This window comes from Cynara cardunculus (assembly GCF_001531365.2).
Source record: "Cynara cardunculus var. scolymus isolate 2C chromosome LG 9, CcrdV1, whole genome shotgun sequence".
Taxonomy (NCBI): Eukaryota; Viridiplantae; Streptophyta; class Magnoliopsida; order Asterales; family Asteraceae; genus Cynara; species Cynara cardunculus.
In genome coordinates this window covers 15,587,171-15,614,112 of record NC_037536.1, presented here as the reverse complement: position 1 = coordinate 15,614,112, position 26,942 = coordinate 15,587,171, and the positions used below count along the sequence as shown (strand labels likewise).

General features: G+C 33.4%; 4 protein-coding genes across 5 annotated transcripts; 1 reads left to right on the top strand and 3 right to left on the bottom strand.

The window, feature by feature from the left end:
- Positions 1-1,936: 1,936 nt before the first annotated feature.
- On the bottom strand, positions 1,937-9,924 carry LOC112518383 (putative G3BP-like protein). 2 transcript variants are annotated; one of them, XM_025126051.1, is made up of 9 exons: positions 9,603-9,924; positions 9,342-9,476; positions 7,921-8,227; positions 6,992-7,389; positions 6,404-6,566; positions 4,294-4,415; positions 4,153-4,218; positions 3,505-3,586; positions 1,937-2,164 (listed from the first exon to the last, which is right to left on the bottom strand). In XM_025126051.1, exons 1-9 carry the CDS (start codon positions 9,639-9,641, stop codon positions 2,061-2,063), a joined length of 1,416 nt encoding a protein of 471 aa, XP_024981819.1. In that variant the 5' UTR covers positions 9,642-9,924; the 3' UTR covers positions 1,937-2,060. The 2 variants fall into 2 exon arrangements, with proteins under 2 accessions (XP_024981819.1, XP_024981820.1); XM_025126052.1 differs by having other exon boundaries at positions 1,937-2,161.
- Positions 9,925-14,205: 4,281 nt separating this feature from the next.
- Positions 14,206-16,299, bottom strand: LOC112518732. Its single transcript, XM_025126533.1, has 5 exons — positions 16,241-16,299; positions 15,356-15,433; positions 14,997-15,107; positions 14,839-14,919; positions 14,206-14,513 (listed from the first exon to the last, which is right to left on the bottom strand). Coding segments are annotated over exons 1-5 (504 nt in total). The 5' UTR covers positions 16,242-16,299; the 3' UTR covers positions 14,206-14,280.
- Positions 16,300-18,880: 2,581 nt separating this feature from the next.
- LOC112518659 (cysteine-rich repeat secretory protein 11-like) lies at positions 18,881-23,113 on the bottom strand. The gene is made up of 3 exons (XM_025126433.1): positions 22,308-23,113; positions 21,915-22,103; positions 18,881-18,969 (listed from the first exon to the last, which is right to left on the bottom strand). Exons 1-3 carry the CDS (start codon positions 23,041-23,043, stop codon positions 18,962-18,964), a joined length of 933 nt encoding a protein of 310 aa, XP_024982201.1. The 5' UTR covers positions 23,044-23,113; the 3' UTR covers positions 18,881-18,961.
- A 2,126-nt stretch (positions 23,114-25,239) lies between these two features.
- On the top strand, positions 25,240-25,765 carry LOC112517842 (josephin-like protein). Its single transcript, XM_025125212.1, has 2 exons — positions 25,240-25,524; positions 25,652-25,765. The coding sequence occupies exons 1-2, from the start codon at positions 25,240-25,242 to the stop codon at positions 25,763-25,765; spliced, it is 399 nt and encodes a 132-aa protein (XP_024980980.1).
- The last annotated feature ends 1,177 nt before the right edge of the window (positions 25,766-26,942 follow it).

The window sequence follows — 26,942 nt, the reverse complement described above, 5'->3', positions numbered from 1 at the left end:
TGGGTTGTCAGTTACTCAACTAAATGAGTTTGACAAGTACCGAAAATCTTATCTGATAAGACAATATGTTTGTTAGTTTAATGGGATTCAGACCTTATTCAGTCACTTATTCACACAGACAACTTTATTTATACATGACTTAATAAAAAACCAACAAAACAATATTGTATTTGAGAAAACCCAACTAAGTAAAAGACTTTTACTAACAATCCATCTTGTTGGCCGAGAATGTTATCTGAATAAACGAAGATAGTGACTCTTGTCGGTAAGCACTTACCCGATAATTGTGGCTAAACGGCCCTAAATTACAGATTTGGTCCATGTGGTCAAGTAAAATTTAGGATTGAGCCCCTGCACTTCATTTATTATGCTAATGGTCATCATGTTTTGCAATTTGTTACGAATTTGGTGCCTCCACCCAACAAATGTCTAAAGTCTTTGTTAACTAGCATCTCGTGCATTGCACATGAGGGCAAAACTGTCTTTTTATCCTTTATTATTTTCATGTCTTCTTTCTCGACATAAAGAACTCAAAATTCATTGTTTGAATACATAAATTGTTTCACGTAAACTCATCCAAAAAGAAAACCTCAACATACAAATCAAAAACTTGAACCGAATGTCAAAAACCCTTTTTCTCGTATCTTCACCTGAGGACAAACCGATTCCATGTTTACCCTACTTTTGCAGTTGGGTATTTCTTGAATCTGACTTCTTCAACTTTCCTCAGATCGATTCCATGTTTACCCTACTTTTGCAATTGGGTATTTCTTGAATCTGATTTCTTCAACTTGGTTTCCATTTTCATACAGAAAGAGGGTCCGAAATTGGATTGGTCGAGTTCGAGGGAGAGAGAGAGAGAGATGATGTTTCACAACTTGAGTGACCTACTTTAGAACATCAATCTCTTATCCAATGCCATTGAATCACACATGTACCTATTTAATGATCAAACCATTCAGGCGTATACATATATTATAATTCAAAAATACACGTATGGCGTTAGCCAGATAAACCTAATCTGTAACGAATTGTGAACCATAACGATCAATAGTGTGTAAACGAAGAGTAACAACCAAATTCAAAACTTTTTCTTAACCATATGGTCCAAATATGAAGTTTATTCAATACTTTGTATTATATTCTGGTTGTGGAAGTTGGTTTGATCCGTCTACGCTTTGTCCGCTACCGCTCTTGCAGGTGCTTCACTTTAAGGCAAAACGCTCTGGTACCAATGTATTTTTATATCCCACCACATCACCAGATCACGTAACCTCGTTCATCTTCAGCGTAAGAGCGTTCGATCAATGATCTATTACACTGTTACAAGAATAGTTGTTTCTAAGCAAAAAAACCTCAGATGTGTCTGCACCTCGATCTCCTTTATCACTGAACAGTCGTTTAAGGGACATAATATAAAAAATTAAGCATACATCTTTAATTTATCCATATCCACTTGTAAACTCGAAAATTATGAGACCTCGAAACGAAAATTTATAATGAAGCACTCAAAAAAAATACGACACCCAATCAGGTGCTGCCACATGTCCCGTTAAAATTATCTGAAGAAATCCATATGCGAAGAACCAAGTACTTGATTGGTTTAGGAGGCCCGATAATTTTCTAAAAAATACCCAACCGATGTAAGCAACCAGATTCGAAGCCAGCCAGATTGGTTGGGCTAGCCCGGGTTAGCCGGCTACAAATCAGGTCAAGGTCTGGTTATAAATAACCAGCGCAATAGGCTGGCTAGCACCGGTTAGACGGGTCGAACCAGGAGCAGGTCAGGTTAACCAAGACCAGTGAGTTATGGAGGTGGTGTAAACCAACAGCAGCTAGGCACGACACGGTGGTGACAATCATTATATCAAGCGTTATTCGCAGGCGCAAAAAGAAACAATAGAAATCGTTGAAATTTCATTCCGCAAACAAACAGAAAGCCGAAAAAAATTCTCGATATGAATCGAAGATGGAAATAACGTTCCCAAAAGTGGGTACAAAATCACAGCTCAAACATTGGTTTTCGAATCAAAAATATAATCAACTACGTGAACGGACCTCTAAACGTTACGGAATCCATTGCCCCTAGCACCACCGGCATAACGTCCTCTTGATGAATCATTGTAGCTTCCTCTACCTCTTCCTCCGCCTCTTCCTCCTCCTGCTAACACAAACCACCATTAAACAAACAATCATACGCAACTTCGAATTGCAAACAGTTGCAAATCGGGTAATAGCTAACCGAGCAAAAGTGCGGTCCGGGTAAGAAACAGATTGATAATCTTACAAATTGAGGGCTGTTTATCGTTAACCGAGTAAAAATGCAGTCAGGTTAAGGGTCCTGTTTATTAGAAACTCAATGAGCTTAATTGGACTTACACCTTATCCAGTCGGCTATATATATGACTGTTTGGAAGTGGCTTAATGATATAAAAATGGCATTTCCAGTAAGCTTCTCAAGGAAGCTCAGTTTCATCCAAACCCGCCCCTCCTAATCAAAAAAATAAGCTCCTTCCATACATGAAAAAACCCTCCCAAACAAAAACCTTCCCATTCTATACAGAGAGATTAATCCATAGTCAACTTTATCCATACGGAACTTAAGGAAGATCAGATTCGCGATTACAGGCAGTTTCAGCGTAATCGATATCGAGCATATAGATGGAAAGCAGAATATGCTAGCCGACTCACTCTCAAGATTAGTTAACCTTTGTTTTGCAGAACCAAACTGCCCCTAGGGAACAGATCGATATTCTTCCAAATTGAGGGCTGTTTGCTACCACAAATTGGGTAATCGTTAACCGATTAAAGTAAAAGTGCAGTCCGAGTAAGAAACAAATCAATATTCTTGCAAATTGAGGGCCATTTACCAACACAAATTGATTAACCACTAACCAGGTAACAGAGCGGTCTGGGTAAGAGATATTGTCTGGGTGGGTGCCAACTTAAAATGGTCGTTTACCAAGTATTTTGTAACTAGTGCTTAAAAACAAAAATAGCTTAGGTAAGAACCGTCTCACTCGGTTGAAGGTCGACTCGGATAAGGACATTGGAGATTGACGTAGATAGTGATATATTGGTGGCTGACAGAGTCAACATTTGAATAGTCAAAAGTGCAATATACGAAGGTTACTTTTTGCAAGTACATTTTTTCACCATTTGTCCAAAAATGGGAAAAAGAACCCGCTAGAGCTTATTGGAATGCTATTCAAAAAGGCATTTTAAAAAAACTAGATTTTTGTAATCAACTTGTATATCCAACCTGCTACTAGCTTTTGGGTAACCATGCAGGACTTTTCCAATAAGCTTTAAAAATACGTTATCTTATAGTTGCCAAACATGACATCATTCTTGCAAACCATTATGGTTTTCTCCATTTTTGTAAGTATGGTTATGCAAGTAAAACATTATTACTAAAACAACACAAAAACAAAAGATAACCAATCTATCTTTCAGAAAACCAAGGGGAATGTTGTGTCATTAAGAGGATTGTGAGGAACGTACTTCCACCACGAGAACTGCCGCTACTGTTTGCTCTCCTTTCTTCAATGTAAATTTGCTTACCAGCTAACTGGATCGGGGATGCCTGAAAATTATAAAGATAAAATCATACTTCATAGATTTGGAGAATTCCAACAGTAACATAGACAACATTCAAACATGGTTTCCTTTAAAGATGTGTTTGACATGGGGACAGGAATAGAAAAAACTAGACATATTTGGACGGCCAAAAGTGAGGCAGGGTTTTATTTTGACATTGGTAGTTTAGTAATTTACCAATCTTGTCTCATCTTTCTTGATTTTTATATCCACCAACCTTGGTGAAACAAACATATGCACTTTTATTTTGATAGGGATGGTTTAGTAATTTACCAATCTTGTCCCATCTTCCTTGATTTTTATATTCACCTATTTTGGTGGGACAAAAACATGCAATTTTGCAAACTGAGACTAATATCGCATGAAAAATGAGACAAGTTTTTGTTATGTTTTGTCCTATTGTCTCCCGCATACCAAACAAACTGTTAAAAGAATATGTTTACTCAAATGTTGTATTTATTTAAAGACAGTGTAACACAACCGATTGAAACAATTACATTTGCAATGGTACAGTGGTTACTAAAAGCACATGAAGGAAGGAATCAAACAAACCTCGATAGCCTTCTGAACACTAGCAACATCCTCAAACTCTACGAAGGCGAAGCAAACACCGACGTCCTGCACATTTGCATGTTAAGTTCCAGACGAAGAAAAAATACAAAGTTTATGTAAAACTAAAAGGATGATAACAACCTTCCGGTTCTTCAAGAACACACCATCCTGCTTGATTCTCCCAAAGTTCTTGAATTCTTGAAGAATTTCAAGACTAGTAACGGAAGTGGGCAAGTTCCTCACATAAACAGACTTCGATTCACCTGAAAACATAAATTGTAGACAAGTGTTAATAGTACGGGATGCATAATGTACAAGCAAAATTATTCATCGTCAATGTGATAACCAGGTTATTCAGTTATAAAACTTGGGGTTGACATAGTGTTGATAAGTTAAGGGGTTAAGTTGTTTATGTGCTTAAAAACTTCTAAAACTGCCACCACCTTTATATGTTTGTTTATGAATATATTGGGATGATATTTAAAAAGAAAGGTTGGTGGAAGTGTGTGTGTGTGTGTTCTTTGAACAGCGGAAAGAAAGCCAAAGCAAAAGCAGAACCAAAAAGAGAAGAAAGTATAAGCTGTTTCTGTGATTTCTTAATTGAAATTGTTGCTATTTCATCTTCATATTTTCATCTACGTGAACCATAAAGTGAGTTTAATTTTACAAACTTTCCTTATTTGGAACTCGACCTAGAACCGTATGGTTCTTTATATGAGTAGTTGTTATAAAACTGTTTTGGATGTCATAATTGTGAGACTTTGATATGTTTATATCATGTGTTGGAATAAGAGTGGCATATCAAGGAGAGGTGTATACTAGGATAAGGATGGCATATCTAGGATGTGTAAACCAGGATAATGATGGCATAATCATTGAGTTATAAAATAAGAGTTTTTGATCAAAATGTTCTATGTTATCGCATCCTTATGATGCAATGACTTAAGAGTTGTCGCCTCTGTGTGATGCGATAACGCATCCTATTGATGAATAGTTGTTATCGCATCTATGTGATAAGAGGGGTTATGTTTGTCGCAGCAGTGTGATGCGACAAGTTAGTTTATCGCACCCATATGATGTTATGAGTTGAAGACCACACACCAGTGTGTTGCGAGGAAATGGGGTTGTCTCACCCATGTGATGCAAGAAATTATATAATCATCCATATGATGCGCCAAGTTTACTCAAAATGTGTTTATCAAGCTATTTGGCTATTTTGATGTGATAAATGAGGTTCATTATATCAAAACGATATATATTTGTTATTATCACAAATATGAGTTTATAAATGTGTTTTGGTGATTATTCACCCTGTAAAAGCATCAAAAGGATTTCTCACTAGACCTCCTCCTTTTGTATTTTAAAAATGTGTATTACAGGTCGTGCTCAAACAGAGGATAAAAGGAAGGAAAATTTGTGAAGTGTTATATATATGCTTGTATCTTAGTACTTGTTATGAATTCAAGTGTTGTATAGTAATTTTGTGGAAAATTTTGGTAGTTACTTTATAATATAACTTTTGTAATTAGTGGGACCAGTTATGTAAATTATATTTCATGATATATGTATATAGAAATATATGTTTATATGCAAATGTGATCTTGGATGTTACAGTCAACTTTTATGCGTGCACATAAACCGAATCAAACGAGCCAAACTTTTATGTTTGCACATAGGTGGGTTGTGGGGAGGGTGAAAATGTCCACATACCTGACCTAAGTAAAGATGCACAACGCCCGGGCTTTTTCCGGCTGGCAAGGCCTTCCAAGCTCATTTTCAGTGAGCAAATAAATGACCGGGATTTTTTGGATCAGGCCAGGTTTTGGGTTTTAAAAAGAATCCATTGGGCTTTTTTGAGCTTTTTCATGCTTAACTGGGCTTTCAAGGCTTTTTCAGGTCTAGGTTTTCCGAGCAGGGTCTGCCTCAAAAAATTTGGCATGTTTGGGCTTTAAGGCCCGGCCCGCTGGTTAAGACCAGGCTCACTGGTTCCACTAGTCCCAGGCTTCAGGTTTGGGCTTTTTTGTGCATCTTTATCTCAAATAACAGAGCAGTTGTTTCCTTGAATATGAAGCCCCCAGGCTTGTAAAAAGTGTGCCAAAGAAAGAGAAGCATGTACACTTAACTTTGGAAAATACGACTGTGTGTGCACATATATTATGCAATACAGATACGCAGAACGCAACAACAAAATGCACACAAGCATGCCCATAAAAAACCTGAAAGAAATGAAAAGAGGAGTTGATGTATTCACCGTCATCGTTAGCTAAAGCTTCCTCGGCAACATGAGTGGTAGTTTCAGGCACAAATGAAGCAACTGGCTCAGGTGGCTTTTGCCATTCTGGTGCAGGTGCAACACTTTTAACAACTGGTGCCTGAGCAGGAACTGAAGACACAGATTTTCCCTTCAATTGCAGCTACATTTCAACATTTTCATCGCAAAAAGAAGAAAAATAAATTAGGCACAGAAAAGGTAAGAAAACTATTAACATTCAAAAGAAAAATCCTGAAAATAACTTTATATATTACCAGTGAAAAGAACTATGGCACAAACATCATGTCAACTCTTAGAGAGCATTTGGTTGCGAGACTGGACTGAACCGGACAAAACTGGACAGACAAGAGTGAGATAGGCTATGAAAGAATGGTGAAAGGTTTTACAGTTCTAATTTGACATGGGTAGTTACAAAACTTACTAATCTTGTCCATTTTTGTGAAACAAAGTTCTATCATGTCTCGTCCCAATCAAATTGTCATGCCAAACGAGTTTTTGTTCTGTTCTGTCATGTCCCATTTTGTCCTACCTACCAAACGCACCCTTAATAACAAAAGAATTACATACAATGGAAGCATAAGTGAACTTCACAGGCTCGGGAGCAGGCTCTGGAGCAGCTGCAATTGGCTCTTGAACATATGGTTTTTGAACATATGGTTCTTGAACGTATGGTTCTTGAACGTATGGTTCTTGCACATATTCCACTGTGTCCTGATGCAAAGGCTCTTGAACATAGTCAACTGAATTTTGGTGCAAAGGCTCTTGAACATAGTCCACTTGACTATGAACATGAGCTGAAGGCTCTTCAACTTGATGCTCTTCCTCATATTCTTCACTATAATCATCTTCTTGCTGCTGCTGATGCTGGTGTTCTTGGGAAGCATAGTAGTCAGCTTGATCTTCACCTTCTATGTGTAATGAATTAAGATTTTTTCTAGCTTCAGTCTCCAATGGATCTTCAGCAACTGGAATTAGATGTTTACCATCCAGAGCATTAAAAAACAAATACAAATGATGCAGAATTTCAAAAAGTTGATGCATTCCAAAGTTTTGGTCACAATGCAGAATTTCAAAAAGTTGATGCATTCCAAAGTTCTGGTCACAAAAGTTACAAAACTTGAATAATTTAAACATCACAACACATTCCATGGTCAAGTAAAAATATCTACACATTGAAAGTTCAGTGAAACATGTATGAAATGAAATATTCAGAATGCTACAAAGTGAGGTACAAACGAATAGTGAAAATCCAGTATAATGAACTACTTTAAAACATTGTAGGATAAGAACAAGTATCCTCTTAAAAAAACAACCAACAAAAGCACTCACCATGTAAAATATCACCTTAAGCTATTGACTCTAAACAACTTAAAAAGAAATCCCTATGTATAAAATATAGTTACATTAGCTTCTTTTATAGTCAAGAAAGTATATATATAAGCAGGAATTCCTTACAAAGATAACTTGTATTTGCAGGGCCAGTTAAGATGTGATACCTAATAACTCTGGAGAAGTAGAATTAATTGGTTGAAACTCATCTTTGTGTCCAGTGACCAGGGGTGCTGGAAGATGATTGATGACCTCCTCACTAACAAAGTGGAAGATATCATTCATGACAAAGTAACCCTTCTCCTGGGGAGCGAGGAAAAACGTCTGAACGAATTTCCTCCAACCACTGAAGTACTTCGATCTGACAGACCCAGAAACCACCACAACAATCCCTTCACTCCATGATTCAAGAGAATTTATGGTCTTGATATCAATCCCACTAAAATGTAATGACTGAATAAGTGTATGAATTTGCTGCAAGAAAACAAAAAAAATTCCATTTGTTAACAATTTAAAGGTTACAAACATGAAAAAAGCTTACAGATGTACTACTGGGAAAAAATTGTACATTTAAGTCTTCAATTCTTATAAAATCAACTAAATCAAAACAATAAATTGCACTAAAGTCCGCATGTGTTCATATTCAAATAACATCGATGAATGAAAGAGCATATAAACATTATGGAATTAATAATGATGAATTGGCAAACTTGTACTTTTACAAAGAATGATCAAATTTGGGATCAATTGAGTACTTGGGCTTCTCAAAGTATGCTAGAATAATTAAATTATTAGTTTAACGACGCGAACAGGACTTGCAGCTTATTCAGTCAGCTATACATGATTGTTTGGTATAAAGTGGCTTATGCAGAAAGCCAAGCTTTATACCAAACCTTCCCCTCCAAATAAAAACCTGCTCCTTCCGTCTATGAAAAAAACCCTCCCAAACAAAAACATTTCCAATATATACAGCCTAATTAATCCACACATACTACTTCACTCATACTAGATTTAATGGAAAACCAACCAAACAGCCCCCTAGTGCTACAATGGAGGTCAAAATACAGATGTTATTCTCACAAGTCCTGACTACCGTATATGCGTTTATAAAGACAAATAAAAAAGCAAATTCATTGATCAGAAAAAATCTTTCATCTTTTCTCTGATAATCATGTACAAAAAAAAGACAAATAGATGACCTTATTCAACTTCAAACAAGATTACAATTTCATTATAGGTGCATAGTGTATAGAGGTACATGCACCTATATATAGCATTGAATCTGGAGATCTGAAACATTATTAAGCCTTTCTCAGACTTTCAAAGCTTTAATCTTTAGGTCAAATAATACATGCATATCATAAGATGGTATGATTTCAATTCAAATTGGCTCATAGCAGGCATCATACAATCATACACCAAAAATCACATTAAACAGCATACACATAGCAGATAACCCACAAAAGAACAAACACAAATTCATGGAACAAAATTGAGCAGTTAAGATTCGATTGTACAGAATAAAAAGTTGACTTCTTATTCAAGTCAAAATTCCAAAACCAGAGATGGTAAGGTCAAAAAGACTCACAAATATAGCCGAAGCAGTCTCGGTCGATTCACCATCAACCCGAACCATAGTACTTGAATCTGTGTAAAACTGATGAACAAATTCCGGCTGTTGTTGAAGAACCTGATAGTACTGCTGAGCAAAGTACGAACCAACCTGACGAAATTAAAAAAAAAAAACAAATTTTATCAACGTCAAGGATCAATTAAACACAAATAAGTCAAACAATATCATTTTCTAATGTTTTCAAAATTGAGCGTATAACATAAAACAGGTAAACACCTGCGAAGCGGTAACAGAGGATGAGTACGAACTCGCCATTATCACAACCCGATCAAAAACCTGGTTCCTTAAAACCCTAAAACCCAAAATTAACAACGTATTTCTAGGGTTTCAGAGAGAACACATATAAGACAGTGAATCGAGCATCTAGGATCACAAACTAGACAAAATTGAAGAGCGAAAGCACCACAGATAAGGACAATTCTCCGTTTTCCTTATCAAATGACGTAGAAAAGGAAATTTCGAAGGGAGATTGCGATGTTGTCGTCGAGAGTATCGAGTGTGTGCGGGTTTCAGAGAGAGAAGATGAGATCTATGGAGGAAGAGAGGGTGATTTTCAAAACTTCTGTTTAGGAATTTGGAAGGGTTTTATTGTATCACAACTGTTGGATTGGATATCTAGTCATTGAAATGGACGGTGGAGATTGCTGTAATGGTGATGGTGGTGAGGGAATAATTTATATTTGGACCATAAACTTTTAAGTTTTTTCAGTTTTGGTACATAAAGTATGAAAAAGGTTACAAACAGTCCATTAACTTTTATCTTTGCTCCAATGACCATATACTTAGGTTTGTTTCGCAGTTTGTAACAACTCGTCCCACATTGATAGAATGTGAGAATTGTTAACTCCTTATAAGTCTCAAGTAGTGGACTACCAATAATTTTTATCATGTTTTTAAGTTGAATTCAAAGTAGTGGACTACCAATAAAATTATGGCACTGAATGGTTAAGAGAAACTTATGATACAAATCATTCAGATGATTTATAACCATTAAGAAACGGACTTTTTTTACTAAACAAGATTCACCACTTAACGATTTTGATGATGTCTTTTAATAGAAATATTAAGAGGTAAACAAAACTTTTGAACGTCAAGATTTCAAGACATAGACTTCGGTTGTCATGGTTTTATTCAATCGCATTCCTTAGGCTATGTTTTGTACGATGAACAAGACATGATAAAACATAATTAGGATCATTGTTTCATGTTTGATATGAATTTTATATGGAATAAACATGAACGTGGTGAAATGAAGTGCATGGATCAATATAGAACAAATCTATATTTTACCAATATACCCTTAAAATATAATTTAATTACCTTCTAAAACCTCGAATGTGTTTTCCTCTTTACATTTTATTCATTCTTTAAATTGCATTCATTGTATTTATATTCTATAAACTTTCACTTTGTCGTCCTTATAATATTATTTTTATACATTTTCTATATTTTTGTTAATTTATGTTATTTATTAAATTTTAATAATAATGAATGATATATAAAATGTATAAAATAAAATTTGGAAATTAATCGACTTCATATTTTGGTAACATCTTAACCATCTTGACGAAAACTTTTTAACGACATATTTTGTAATAAAAAATATTTATTTTGTTATAACTTAATACATTACATAAATCAATAAAAATGTAAATAACTCATCAGAAGTAAATTAATCATTTTATCAGTATTGTTATGTCCAATAAATCTTACCAAATGTTGAACAGTTGTTCTGTATGAGTACCAAACGCACCCTTATAGACAACCATGCTCTCAATGCAACAGCTTTTTCACCTACGAGCCTCCAACACGAAAACCGAACACAATTTTTAATTGCAAAAATTATTGTGATATCGTTTGATGGTCAATGATACATATGTTAAAATGAAAATAAACTTTGAATATATATATATATATATATATATATATCGGGAGACACGTTCAAACGACAAGGCGATCAACATTATAAATGCAATATGACTCGTATCACATGTGATTTAATACATCCAAAAGGGTCGCCTTGACTAGTCATTGCACGATTAAGTTTTCATGTGTCTTTGGGTTGTTCAAATGCGTTCAACCCGATCAACCTGACTCATAAACACCCATAGTATGAGGTGGACTTACACGGTAAGTGGGAAAGAGGAATGGGACCTGGTTAAAAAATGTAAAAAATTTACAAGGGTTAAAAATAAAAACGTTACAACTTTTACCTTCTACCCCCCTGATTTTTGTAAGGGCCCGCAAAACTGGAAATCAATTAAAAAACCAAAAAAGTCTATTGAAATCAATCAAAATCAAAAAAGTCGTTCGAAATCGACAAAAACACTAACGACTTTGCGAGCCTTTATTCTACCTTAAAGGTGCCTCCACCAGCCAAAAAATATGAATCCGCCACTGCCCCTAGTAGTAAATCACATGCGATTTATCAATTAAAAATTAAAAATTCATCCCACGGTATGATAGACAAGTGCACAAGAGTTAACGATGTCAGTCTTAATATGGGTTTCTTATTGTTTTTGCAGACGATGTATGGATATTCAAACTTGTAATTAGTTGTCAAAATAGCCTATACGGTGTAGTTCAGTTGGCAACGACTCCGTCCAAATACAAGATCATTAGCAGATTCAATCTCAGACACCCGTTGAGTGAGTTAACAAGTGTTTTCTCACATTGTTGTTCTTGAAGGCGAATTCTGTATAGAACTGATTAACATCGCCGGTAATCAGCATTTTCGTCCAAATTAGTTGTAAATATAACCATAAAGATTAGTGGTGCACAAACGGGCATATGCGCAATTTATGCTCGTTCTAATGTATTTCTGATAATCTTTTTTTTTCCAATTAATAATACTCTTAATTCTGTATCTCTTTAAATATTTTGTGTTATAAATAACTAGTAAACCTTTATTTATAATGCCATCTCTTTATTGCTTGAATTTAAAACAGTTTTTCTAATTAAATATTTAAAACCTTTTTAAAATTCGAACGTTTTTATAAACCACGATGGTTATCTTGTATATTCAAACTCACAAGGATGAAAAATGTCGTTTTTGACAAACCATATGGACCAAATTTGCAGTTTTTTCGATATTGGTTTACAATTACAGATTCCATATCTGTTTATTTTTTGTTTTTATGCTATGATTAATATTAGAAATTTTAAAACAAATAAAATAGTTGGAGTTGGATTTAATTTGTTTCGGATATTTTAAATTTTACTCCTTTATTTCAAAATTTTGTTGAAGATATTCTGATGTAGGTTCGTTTTTTTATTCTCAAAGTCTTGATATGTTTTTATTAATTGCATTTAATGTCAATTACGTTCTTTAAATGAAGTTTCTAAAAGTAACCATGTATTTAAATTACACATTTCCAACTGTTTCATAATTTCTATAACGATAATGTTGTGTTAAAAAGCAAAATTGAATACACGTGTTACAGAGTCTTATGCGACAATGGTCGGTTAACATAGATAAAATTAGAGTAAACTACAAATTTGGTCCCTATGGTTTGTTATTTGTAACAATTTTGGTCCCTGTAGTTTTGAAATTACAAGTTCATTGTGGTGTGCTAAAACAATCGGATTTGGTCTCAAGTGAAAGGTAGTTTGGTCTTTTTCTACTTTTAATCACGTTTTTCTTTAAAAAAACAAATAAATATGTAAATTATAGGGACTAAAATTGTAACTTAATTATGAAAATAGGGGGGCCAAAATTGTAAATTAATTAATATATACCTCACCCCTTTCCCGAACCCCTTCTCCGATGAATCCCCTCGCCCCCGGGAAAAAAAAATCTGCAACCATCTCGAAATCCCACACCGGCGACTTTCCTCTCCATTTCTCTCTGTTTCTTCATCTCCTTTCCTACTACTGAAAATCGACTCCTAAACCCACCACGTACCATCTTCGGCTCCCCACCCCTTCATCTTCTTATTCCCCTAAGAGAGGGAGGGATGATTTGCAGCGGTAAAAAAGAGGAGATGGGTGATTTGAGAGGAGGGGTTGTGGTTACAGAGAGAAATTGATAAAATGGATGTTTTTTGGTCTTAATCGACAGTGAAATGGTTTGAGGATGGAGGTGCAGACACTGGTCGATGACTGCCTTCGATGGTTGTAGGTGCAGACACAGGTGCATAACCTCCATTTGTATCTTATGTAACTTATTTCAGTCTGGCACCGGTGATAAGCTGTTTTCTGATGTTTGGATAAGAAAAACAAAAACTGCTTATACCGGTACCAAACCGGTAATAAGCTGTTTTTGATAAGTTAATCTTTCATGACTTATTACAAGTTTACAATTTTAACTCTGTTTTATTAACTCCGGTTTGATACCACATAATTTAATAAGCACTTTTACAAAAAGCATAAGTTATTTTAAATAAGCAGTCCCAAACACCCCCTTAGGCGAAGCTCGTTTGCAAGAACCTTACCTTCGATATATCTATTGAAATTGAACTCCTCTATTTTTGTTAGGATGTGAAGTTTAGGAGTTGAAACTGATTTTGATTTTGAGGTGTACTCGGGCGAAGAGGATGATCGGTGCTTGGTTGTAATTAATTATAAATTAAAAAAAAAACTTGAAAAGTCTAAAATATCCTTGACTTAACGGGTTCTTCTAACAACCGTTAGAAAGATGAACCAAATCCGGTCATTTTCTCATACCAGAATGGCAATTTTATAACTTCAAAACTGCAAGGACCAAAAGTGTTGCAAATAACAAACAACAGGGACCAAGAAACCCATATAATATGATATTTGAAAACGAGAAAATACGAAGGAAAAAAAAAAGCTTTGATCAAAACCCGAAATCAATTGTTCAAATGATTTCATAACATTCGATGATGATTTGCAAGCAATCAGACTAGGTTCATTAGGCAACAGGTCTCTTGAATTAGGGTTTCAATTTTCTGGTACATATTTTATCACTTAAAACCGATGATCTGTCATAGTTTTTTACTCTAGGACGAGTTCGTGTGTCCAATGTCGGGCTTGTGCCACGGACCCTTATACGTGCAATCTCTACTTCGATATGATCTGTATCAACTCTTTCAGAAGCAGGCGTTTTTGGAGTTGAAATCCGTTTGAAAGCCATCTTGTTCATCTTTCCGATCAAATAGTCATTGTCTGCAAAACAAACGAGCATAAAACCACCCTAAAAAAACCGCAATAAAATGTTCAATTTTGCAACCCCTTAATTATCAACACAAATAATTGTCACACATCTATCAATCAAGTTTCGTTGTCCAACACACAAAGTAGCAAGCGAGAAACGTATGGCCAAAATTAGCAACGGATCATGCTCCATTGAGTATGTGTAATCAACACAGGTTTTACCATTTTGGCCATGCTTCGCAAATTAGCTGATAAATTAACTGTTGTCGACCAATGTATTGTAAAATGGTGGCGCTCAGATCCTACTGTTTGTATAGTCGAGGGACAATAGTCATACCAGGACTAGATAATACTGCACGAGGGCGTTGAATTACACGATCAACGTCCTTAGTTTGACGATTCTTGATATGATTTGACTCTGAAATTAAATCAGCAAGATGTACTTAATACTGTATGAGCGTTTAGAAATACCTTATAAGGAATTGTACATCAAACCTTTTGCCATGGAAGTAGCAGGCATTGCTGACACACAAATTCGTCTCGGTTTTGCATTGGATTCATTGACGGCTGCATTTTCTGCCTCTGAACGAATGAGGTAACGGAGACCTACAATTATATTGCCGGTTGTATTGTACGAGTTAAACATCAAATAATACGAAGATATGGTGAAAAATACGCTTAAGAATATATGGAACCATTAGAATACTTTCCAAAATAGCCATCGGTTAAAAAATAGACGTTCCAAGATATATTAATCAGTATATTTTAAGTATAAGCAGTCTGAAACCTATTAAATGGCAACCAAAAGACGAGTAAATCAACAAATGGTAGCCAAATGCAGGATAAAGACGTACCAAGAGATTTGAAAGGAGGAAATGTATCGGCATCACGGTCTTTTAGTACTTGTTCTTCAACGGGCACCTTTGGATACACTTATTTACAAAGAAAAACACAAACCCGGATGTTCAAAATCTATACGTATTTTTAGCGAATTGATTATGAGGGATAATGATGATAACGAGGTGGATTTTTCTATCTGGTCGTGTCAGACATATATAAGGTGTTAATTGAAATACCAGATAAGATGAGAATACAAATATGATATATTTCGATCATATCTAAAACTATATTATAAAACATTTGACAAAAACTCTTAAAAATCATTTTTTATACATAAAATATTATTTATTGATACATATTACTTAAAATTTAAGATTAAAAGTAAATAATGCATAAGTACAACTTATTAAAGCTTTATGCTTGAATCCGTGTAAGTAACTGCAGATAAACATAATCAAATATTGGATAAACATTTCATTTAAATATAAAAATCTAAAATATAATGAGGATAATCATTGTGCTCTAACATGATACTTAATTATTATCTTTATAAAAAACATATCATTAAATCAAAAATAAATTATTCCGTTATTAAACCTAAATTAAATTATAATAATAAAGAAATTGATTTAACAAAATTACACAACAAAACAATAACTTTTAAATAGTTAATTTAATACTAATATCGATATATTTCCTTTAAAATTTGAAGATATCTTTAAATTTATATTTTATTCAAAAATAAAAACATTATCGTTAATCTGAAAACCACATAAAACCTATTATAACATCGACAGGGGACAGAATAAAACGAAACATTAAAACCGAGATGTATATCGTTACATTACGCGAGTACCCTTCTAGTAACAACTAAAAAAACAATAATCACAAGAACTTACTTGATTGATGATCAATCGATCGAGCTTCTTGCTTCCTTCGAGTTTCAAATAAATCGAAGATGGAACTTCGGTTTTGCAGAGAAGATCATATAAAGGAAGGTGAAGATGGAATAAATGGCATATATATACACATATATATATACATATATACACACATATATACATATAGAGGTTTATTGTTGATTGCTTGACTTAGAAGGCAAGATGAATTGATTCTTTCTGCATGCATGTGCCATAGATATGACTTGGGCTTAAAGGCATAAGAGCTCAAGACCTCCGATGGTTACAAAAGCTGCCGGCCGGCCACCATGGCAACCACCACATATGCAGGACGAATCTAGAAATTTTTTCAAACGATGACACCATTTGACTATAAGAAAAAAATATAGGAAATTTTTTTTAAACGGTGACACCGTTTGACCATAAGAAAAAATATACGGAATTTTTTTCAAACGATAGCATCATTTGTTCAGGAAAATGACACTACCAGACTTCGAATTTGGGTCTGGGGTAGAATAAAATCTTTGCAAATCAACTCTACTAAATAAAACTTTGTTTACATTGTAGTTTCCAAATAGATACGGCGGCACACAACAAACTAATACGGTTGCTCCTTTCACGAGCCTAAACTTTTTAACTTTCGACAGAAGAATAATACGGTGGCACGTGCCACTGTATGACCTAATATAGGTCCGTCCGTGCACACACGGCCAATACTTTCGCAGAGGTTTTTGACACCAACCAGAAACCATAAGAATCTCAATGATCTAGCGGCATTCGGATTACTGATATATCTCAAATAGATAGAGGCTTCAGTCTCACAAAATGTGAAAGGTGACTGTGAATTTTGTTATGTAATAAATATTACATTCTTCAAAAAAAAAAATATTGTAGTTCAGGTGTTCAAGTCGTGCCACATAGTGAGCCAAAAAATGCACCTCATATAAGTGTGTGGCTTGGGGCCAATTGAGGTCGGTGATAAACTTTTTGCTCAAAATTTAGGTATTGAATGTTAGATATATATTGTATCTACATTTTTTTGAAGCATATAATATTTATATACGACAAATAGAATAAATAAATTCACACACCCTCTTCACCTTTGGTGAAGTTTGAACCATTAACCTCCTACAAGGCTAATCACATACCGTTAGGCCAAAGACTCTTTGGTTTGTATCTACACTTCTAATTTACATAAATCTGCTTTATATAACATTCGACAACTTAACATTGTCTTCACGAGTGTTTTTAACGAGAGAAAAGGGAAGGAAGGTAACGGGGGGGAAATCCCGTGCTTTCGAGTTTTTTTTTTATGAAGGAAATCGAAACAAAAATAAAATAAGGAGAATCGTGTGGGACGTAAATGAAAGAAAATAAAAATAACAATTAAAATATTTATAGATCTACCCATCAATTACAATATGTCATAAAACAAACAAGATAATATTTATAAAAATAACATATTTATTTGACTTGGGATCATGTGGGACAAGTCTGTTTTCGTGAGACATGATTTTTACACTTCAAACTTTACAGCAAAACACAAACATATTTATTTGACTTGGGATCATGTGAGACAATATTGTTTTCGTGAGACACGATTTTTATACTTCAAACTTCACAGCAAAACACAATGTGTTTTGCTGATGAAGATTCAAATTTCTTTTACATCCACAACATTTTATTGTAAAGTTTCAAGTGTGGAAATCATGTCTCATATGTCTCACGAAAACAACATTGTCTTACACGAACCCAACCCTATCTATTTTCATTTATCTCCCATTCAAAAACATGAATTAAAAATTATGTATTTTCCTTTTTTTTTATATTGCACAAAATGACCAGCCAAATTGCTAAAGGAAATCCGCAATTCACAATTTTCCTATTAGTGCCATATGTAAAACCCACGTTTACAAGAAAACATACGAAACAAAAGAATCTCTGACCTTCTAGAGATCATGTAAGACCAACCTGCTTTCACGAGACTTTTTTTGAAGTATATAATATTTATATATGGTAAATGGAACAGAAAAACTCACACACCCTCCTCACATTTAGTGAGTTTTGAATCTCTGACCTTCTAGGAGGCTAAAGACTCACATACCGTTAGGCCAATGGCCCTTTGGTTGCTTTCGCGAGACTTATGAGACCATATAAATAAAACTGAACATTCACAACAAAAACTGTTAGTATCTTTGCTGTGAAGTTTCGATATTTCTCGTACCTTCATAATTTTTTACTGTAAAATTTCAGTATTATGTCATGTTCTCAAGGATCTTACGAGAACATGTCTGTCTCGTATGAATCTAACCTTAATTGGTCAAACTGTTTTATTTGAAGATAAACATGGACCCCACTAATGAATCGATTTTCCACATTCTTTTGCTCGAAACAAAATTACAAATATAAACCCTATTGCAAATATTTGGTACCAACTTTATGCACTTGTAAACCCACCCTTACCTTTAGATGCACATTAAGATAAGATGTACCAGATTAATTCCCAAATTAAGCGCGTATCATGTATGGGTTAGAGATTAAAGGTGATTAAGAGTTCAGATCCCTTCTTACACTTTTCACCTTAAAATAAAACTTACATAAATAATAATAATATTTCAAAATAAAAATAAAAAAAATAAAAAAGTAAAACCAAGTGTGTTTTGTCTTTACAACCTCCACTACGAGAGCTCCAATAATAATTCACCATTATCTTGTCCTTTTTCAGTAACCTACATCATTAAAACAAACCCACACACTTTAATACATACATAATAATATATTTTAGGATTAAGTTCACGTGAGACCAGACCAGACTGTTTTCATGAGACAATTTTTTTATACTTGAAACTTCACAACAAAACGCTCTGAAGGTAAAACTTACCTTCAGAGCGTTTTGTTGTGAAGTTTCAAGAGCAAAAAGTTGTCTCACGTGTCTTACGAAAACAACTTGTTCTCACGTAATCCCAAGTCATATACTTTATCTATACTGTATTATAAAACATTTAACTAAAACTCTTAAAAACATATTTGGATGCATAAAGTATCGCCAATTACTGCATTTTACTTAAGATTCAAGAATACAACTTATACTTGCTTTGGTACACGTTCAATAACAGCCTCCGCTCTAATCCTAATCCACACCCCGGAAAGTCTCTTATACGTACACGTTTATCTAATCCTCAAACCGTCTTCGATATGTGTTTATACTAACCTGTCCAATCTCTCCAAATCGTTCTTATTGATCCATATCCCAGAATTTATGAATCCCAAAAGGGGATGGGGATTATCACCTAGGGGCCGTTTACCAAACACTTACCTAGTAAGCGCTTATCGGTAAAATTTAACACTATAATTTACTTACCGGGTAAGAGTTTAATCCACTAAAATGATATCGTATGCAACAATTTACCATGGTGACTCCAAACTACCCGCAAAGCGAGTGATCATCACCAGTCGACTTCCATAGCAGATTGGATATATTTAGGTTAATAATAAAAAATTAAAATATTTAATTAAAAACCAAGTACCCAAAAAAAAACTAACAAAATTGAGGAAACCCACGTGCCAAATGTAAAATTGGTACATAGTTTAATACTCATCTTCTTTTGGCACAAAAAAGCATTAGCTTTTAAAACACCTTTTAATAAGACGGAAAAAAATAATATAATTTAGTTTAATTCTTATTTAAAAAATATACTGATAAAAGACAGCAGTGATACCACTGAAAATGACAGTTTCAATATCGCCTGTACGCAATATAATTACAATTATTGGAGAAACTGTTCAAAATAGCCACTGTTATATTCAATAACTGAAATAGTATGAGATTTCACAAGTATCACCTCAACGAATTGTGAAATCTACTTTTTATCAATTTAATATTCATAAGTTATGAAATAATGACGTGACAAGTAACAGTTTAACAATTACCAAGTCAGCATTTCACAATTATTACTTTAACAGCTTATGAAATAACAGCTTCATAATACTGTATTCATAGAAAGTGGATTTCTCAGGTTGTTAAAATACTGATTACATAATCTTTTCTATTTCGATAAATTATGCAGAAAAACGACTATAAAATGAGTTGAGAATATTGTCATTTATTTTAGGACAGAGTTGGATATACCAATGATTCTCAATATTCAAAATAGGTTGCTATTTAGACATTTTTTTTTATTTTAAAACAAAATTATAATTAGAATAAATTACGTTTTTAGTCCCTATGGTTTGTTAATATTTGATGATTTCTTGTATGTGGTTTTAAAATTTTGGTTTTCATCTGATGGTTTGTAATTCATTTCTATTTTTGTTCTTGAGTTCAAAATACCACATTTAAATATTAAGGATTAAAATATAAATAAATTGTAAACCATAAGGACGAAAAAAGCAATGGATTTTAAATCATAAGAACGAAAAATATAATAAATTATAAACCATAGGGGTGAAAATTGTAATTTCAAAACCATAAGGACCACAAACCATATGACCAATTTTGTAGTTTACTTAAATTGGAAGGGTATTGACGCAATGTAGCGAAATAAATCTCGATTTGAATGTTTAGTTTTATTATTTTATCTCTATCAATATAATACGATTGTATGTGCTTTTGAGAAATACGACAATGATTTTATTATAATTTAATTCAAATTTAATAACAAAGTAATTTATTTTTGGTTTAATAGTATAATTTTTTATAAAGATAATAATTAAATATTTTGTTAGAACTCAATAATTATCTTAGTTATATTTTAGATTTTCTATATTTAAAATGAATGTTTATCTTGTATTTAATTATGTTTATCTGCAATTAGTTACACAAATTTAAAAATGAAGTTTTAATAAATTGTACTGATACAAAATTATTTGTAATCTTGAAGATATACTATATTATAAAGCATTTAACAAAAACTCTTAAAAACATTTTCTAATGCATAAAGTATTGTTTATTAATGTATATTACTTTAAATTCAAGATTATAAATAAATTGTATATAAGTACGACTTATTAAAGTTATATGTTTGAATTCGTGTAAATAACTGCGAATAAACATAATCAAATAGAGGATAAACATCTCATTTTAAAATATAAAAATCTAAAATATAATTATGATAACTATTGAATTCTAACAGAATACTTAATTATTATCTTTATAAAAAATATTATTAAACCTAAATTAAGTTAATTTGTTACGTTAAATTAAATTATAATAAAAATTTTGAATTAAAAAAATAAACAAACAAGAACTTTTAATTGGATTATTTGTACTAATATTGATATATTTTGTGCAAATTTTATATGATATTTTGAAATTTATTTTTTATTTAAAAATAAAAACATTATTGATTTCTCAAAAACACATAAAATTGTTTTATATCGTCATGAATAAAAAATAAAATAAAATATTGAAATAAAAATGTATCTCGATGCATTATATGAATACCCTTCTAATTTTAAGTAATATGCATCAATAAATAATAATTTATGTATGAAAAAATCATTTTTAATAGTTTTTTTATCAAATAATTTATAATATAGTATAAATTAAAAAGATTAATATAGAATGAGTTGTATAATATAAAATATAAATAAAATAATTTAATGAAAACAAATATTTTGGTGTCAAATCTGGCAGAGGAATGTGTAAAGAAGAGAGAGAGATAGAGAGACCAACCTCCATAGGAGTACTTTTCTTTCTTCTTCTTGAAAGCTGATCTCAAAACCATTAAAAAGGCTATTCCCAGAAATAATCCGGCCAACCCTCCGATCACAATCGCCACCAGCTTCTGCGTATCATGCCGCCGCCCACCACCGCCTGTCTCCGTCGCCCCTGTCGCTATCCCACCACCACCACCTCCCGTCCCTGTCCACACACCAAACCCACAAAACTTATCACTAAAACTCAAAACAAAAAGACAAATATTACAACCCATAAATCAAAAATCGTAAATCTCACTTCTAATTAAAAGTGTTCATTGATACAATTCGATTTCAATCGCTTTCAAATTCAGTAGCGAAATGAAAAGATGGCGATGATGCATGCGATTATGTCGGAGATGATGGTTACCTGAGCCGGGAACGCCGTTTGGGTAATATGTATAGCTGATGTAACATTGCTGAAGATAAATGCGGCCGGAAATTGAACTTCCACACGAACTCCGGCCGTTCTCCGCCGCAGTTTTCACACAGTTCACACACTCCCCATTTCCTAAATCGCCTTCACACTGTCCCAAAACGTACACCGACTGATACTCGCCAGCGTAATACCCTTTTCCGGTAACAACCCCTTTCTCGATTTGCGACAACGCCGATTCCAACCGGTCATCGAACCCAGACCCGCTCGCCCGATTCGACCCGCACTGTTTAAACAGCACGTCCGTCGCCGTCGCCGGTGGGAATCCGACAACTTCGTATCTCAAATAACATCCGTCGAGCTGGACACGGGCGGCGATTGTATCGCCGCCGCAGAGTTTCCCGATGGTTTCTGGGATTTTATTCACGCAGGTGTTGCAGTCGGTGTTGGATAAGTCTCCACGGCACTGGTAAAGGCCGGTGATGGCGGTTGTTGATGATGAGTCATTTCCGCCGACGGTGGTTTTGTAGAAATTGGTGGTGGAGGATTGAGATATGAGGGTGGTGTAAAGGGATTTGAGGTTTTGCGATGAGATTCCAGATGGGTCTTGGAATTTTTGGTTAGCACAACCTTTATACATGAAATCTGTGAGACCTGCAAATGAAGAAGATGGAGAGAAGAGGAAGATAACGAGGAGGAAGAAGATGGGTTTTGTGGGTTGAGAAGCCATGGGAGGGTTTCTGCAACTAAGTTGGGAAATTTGAGGAAGAAGATGAGATGAAATGAAATCGAAGAGTGGGGGAGAGGTACGAAAAGGGTTTCTTTTTGATTGATTTTTTTTCTGTAATTCATAGATTTACTCGAATTCATTTTCACATTTAAATATTGCAAACATATATATATATATATATATATATATATATATCTATATATATGTATGTATATATATGTGTGTGTGTGTAATTTTGTCTTATTTATGCAGGAAAATGACACTTATTACGATATAATTATGTTTTAGATTAATTTTTTGGTTAATTACATAAAGATGTATGTTTTTTATTTTGGTAATTATATTTTAAGACATTTAGATATATAGTTAGATAGGGTTGAGGTTTGATAAGAAAGAAAGTTATCGTTAGAAGGGTAACAAGAGATCTTCGTTTATGGATAAATCTTAATTGAATGTCAACATTAATGAGATGCACCAGATCAATTACTTTATAAAACGCAATTCATGGGTTTGGACATTAGATTAAGAGTGCGTTTGATACATTGGACAGTACTAACAGCGATCCATGTCTCATGTTTGACATTATTTTTACGTGGAATATACAAAAACATAGTGAAACAAGCTTGTTTCACCTCTACCACATGGAACAATGTGGAATATACTTATATTTTATCAATATAACCTCAAAATAAAACTTAAATTCTCTTTTAAAACATCAAATAGGTCTCATTTTTACAATTTATTCATTCTTTAAATTTTATTTATTGTATTTTATATTTCTTGAACTTTCATTTTAGTGTCTTCGAAATATTTTTTTATACGGTTTTTATAATTTTTTTTCATCAATTTAAGTAGTTTATAATATATTAATAATAATAAATAATATAAAAAATTAGAAACTATATAAACTTTTTATTTGGTGTCATTTTAATTGTTTTGATGAAAACTTTGAAATAATATATTTTGTTATAAGAAACAATTACTCTATTATAATTTAATAGATAACATAAAGTAATTAAAATAAACAATTCATTATGAGTAAATTGATCATTTTACTTGTTTTGTTATGTCCAGTTTTATCATTACCAAACATTGAACAGTTGTTCTATCATGTCATATCCTGTCATGTCTGGACACCAAAACACACCCTAAAAGTTATTAAAGGTTCAAATATCTTCATATGTTTCTCACAATTCTTCGCCAAAATTAGATAATATTAAATGCATAAGAATGGTGCAAATAAGAACACTTGTGATTTACACAAAAGTTCGAACACTTATAACTTTACCATTTTGTTTTAGGTCATGGTTTTAGAACGAATTCAGAGAGCAGATAAATATAAATAAATATTTACTTTTTGTAGGAATATCAGAAATATGCATGGTAGAAATGTGGAAAAAACTGCAAATCACATAATTAACAGCCAGAGCTGATGATTTTTGATGTGATCATTGTTGGGTTTCAATTGATCACAACATTATCACATCAAAACCACATCAAATAAGTCTTCAACTTATCAAAGCATTATCAGTTTCACATTATTATTAACAATAGATGCATGTACATAAAAGGTCTTCAATAATACTAACAACATTAAGAAATAGGGCAAAATGCACAAAATAACAACCTGCTTTTACAAATTTTATTATATAGCATTTTACTTTCATATTTTGTTATTACAGCAACGTACTTTCAAAATATTTTTTTATTACGACGTCGTACTTTCAAAAATAAATATGTTATAGCATTGGGTAACATGTTACCTTTTGAACATGTTTTTCTTTGTTGACCTGTCAAACTTAAAACGCCATGGAAGCCACATAAGATAACCTGTTACACATAGGATAGCTTACATGTCATTTAAAAGAAAAAGGAACTTGTATTCTCATGGCATTTTTGCCTTTCTCTCTATCGAAATCCTCATGGTAAAACCCCATATTTACACCAGCTACAAAAGAATTCATGGCGGACGAAAAGAAACAGATATATCATGAAAGGCAGAAGTTACAATTTTTGCCTGCTACACTCGATCAACAATCTTTCTAGGAGAAGCATGCATTTACACGAAAAGATTTGGACGATATAGCTGAAAAACTTGTCCTATAAGATTCGTACAAAGGCAATTGGACACCCTTTTCGGTTATCCTCAAGCCTCGTCATAATTCACTAACAGGTAACTATGATATAAACGTGTTGATGTGTGTGGTGGAAGGAAATGGGAATCGAGTCGTTTGGCATGATTGGCATAATCGAGCTTATTCGATTCATCTTGATGAATCTGAAGATAAATTAACGGGAATTGTGCTAAATATTCATGTGAAAAGGAACGGTGGGTTTTGGAGGAGCAGACATTGGGTTTCCCTAAGAAGGATTAACGGGGTTTGGTGTAACTTGGATAGTGACTTTGAATCTCGTTACTTGTTTGGAAGTATCGAAGAATTAAAAGATTTTTTGGATGGTGCCATTGATGGTGGTACTGAGGTACTCCGTGTAAAGGATGATGACTAGTTACCTACACTAGAGATTGGACCGCTTTAGCATTTTATGCACTTTAAAACTAGTTATAGGTTGAAGGTTTTTCTGCATGTTGCACTTTAAAACCGGATAGTTCGCCTATGCGACCAATGGTGCCGCCAACGATTACGACGACCGAGTGACCACAGCGGACGAGCTAGAAGAGGACGATGATTCAGATGAAGTTGCCGAGGTGGAGATGTTATAATAAAGTAATTTACAATGTTCAAATGATAAAAATACTAAAATAAAAAGTACAATGCTGTAATAGAAATTGGTGATGTTATAATAAAGTAATTTTGGAAGTACAATACTATAATAAGAAATGTCATGTCAGCATTATCGTACATGTAGACATCCTACATCGACGATGGAGTGACAAATAAACCTGGTATGATGAGTAAATTTAATTTAAAAGATTACTTAATGCTATAAAGGGTGAATTTTTGAAAGTACGATGCTCTAATAAAAAATAATTTGAAAGTACATTACTAGGTTGTTATTTCACGCATTTTACCCTAAGAAATGAAGACAAATTTAAGATAACTATATATTATTGAAAAATATTTAATTAATTTAAAAAACTAAAAATATTCCAACATTTTTTATTTAAAGATAACATTATTTCATTGTCATCCTGAGTCTTTTCAAAATAACCGCAAATGGAAGAAGATCCGAGTGGGAAAGCAAACGAAGGAGATGGATGTCTATTTTGCTCTTTGACCTTTGTGTCCTTACGCGTTAAGCATTTCTCAAATACAACGATGCGTGTCCAATTTAAAAATAACATGGGCAGTTTCGTAAATTCACAACTAAGTAAAACTATACCAAGAAGATTTTCGGGTTTTAAATAATACAACAAATCGACATAGATAACGACGTTTTCCAAATTGTTAATTTGAACTTAAATTCTAGAGTAAAATACAAATTTGGTCCCTATGGTTTGTCAAAAATGATATTTTTTTCCCTTACAGTTTTAAAATTATAAAATGATGTCATGACTTGCAAAAATGTCTATATTTGGCCCCTCTCTTTAACGACCTTTAATAAATTCCATCAAATGATGGACATTTTCGTCATTTTTCCGAGTTTTTTTTTTCTATCTTTTACCCAATTAAAAACCACAATCATAAAATCGATTTTGATTGGGTAAATGAGACAAAAAATCGATAAAATGACAAAAACGTTTCTTATTTAACGGAATTTTTTTAACAGCCATTAAAGGGGAACCAGATCCATATGTTTTTGCAAACCATGATGTCATCTAGTACTTTTGAAACCGCAATAATAAAAAGTGTTATTTATGAAAAACCATAAGGACTAAATTTGCAGTTTTCACTTAATTTTATTATTGAAGTTGATATGTTATCGGAGCATCTCCAACC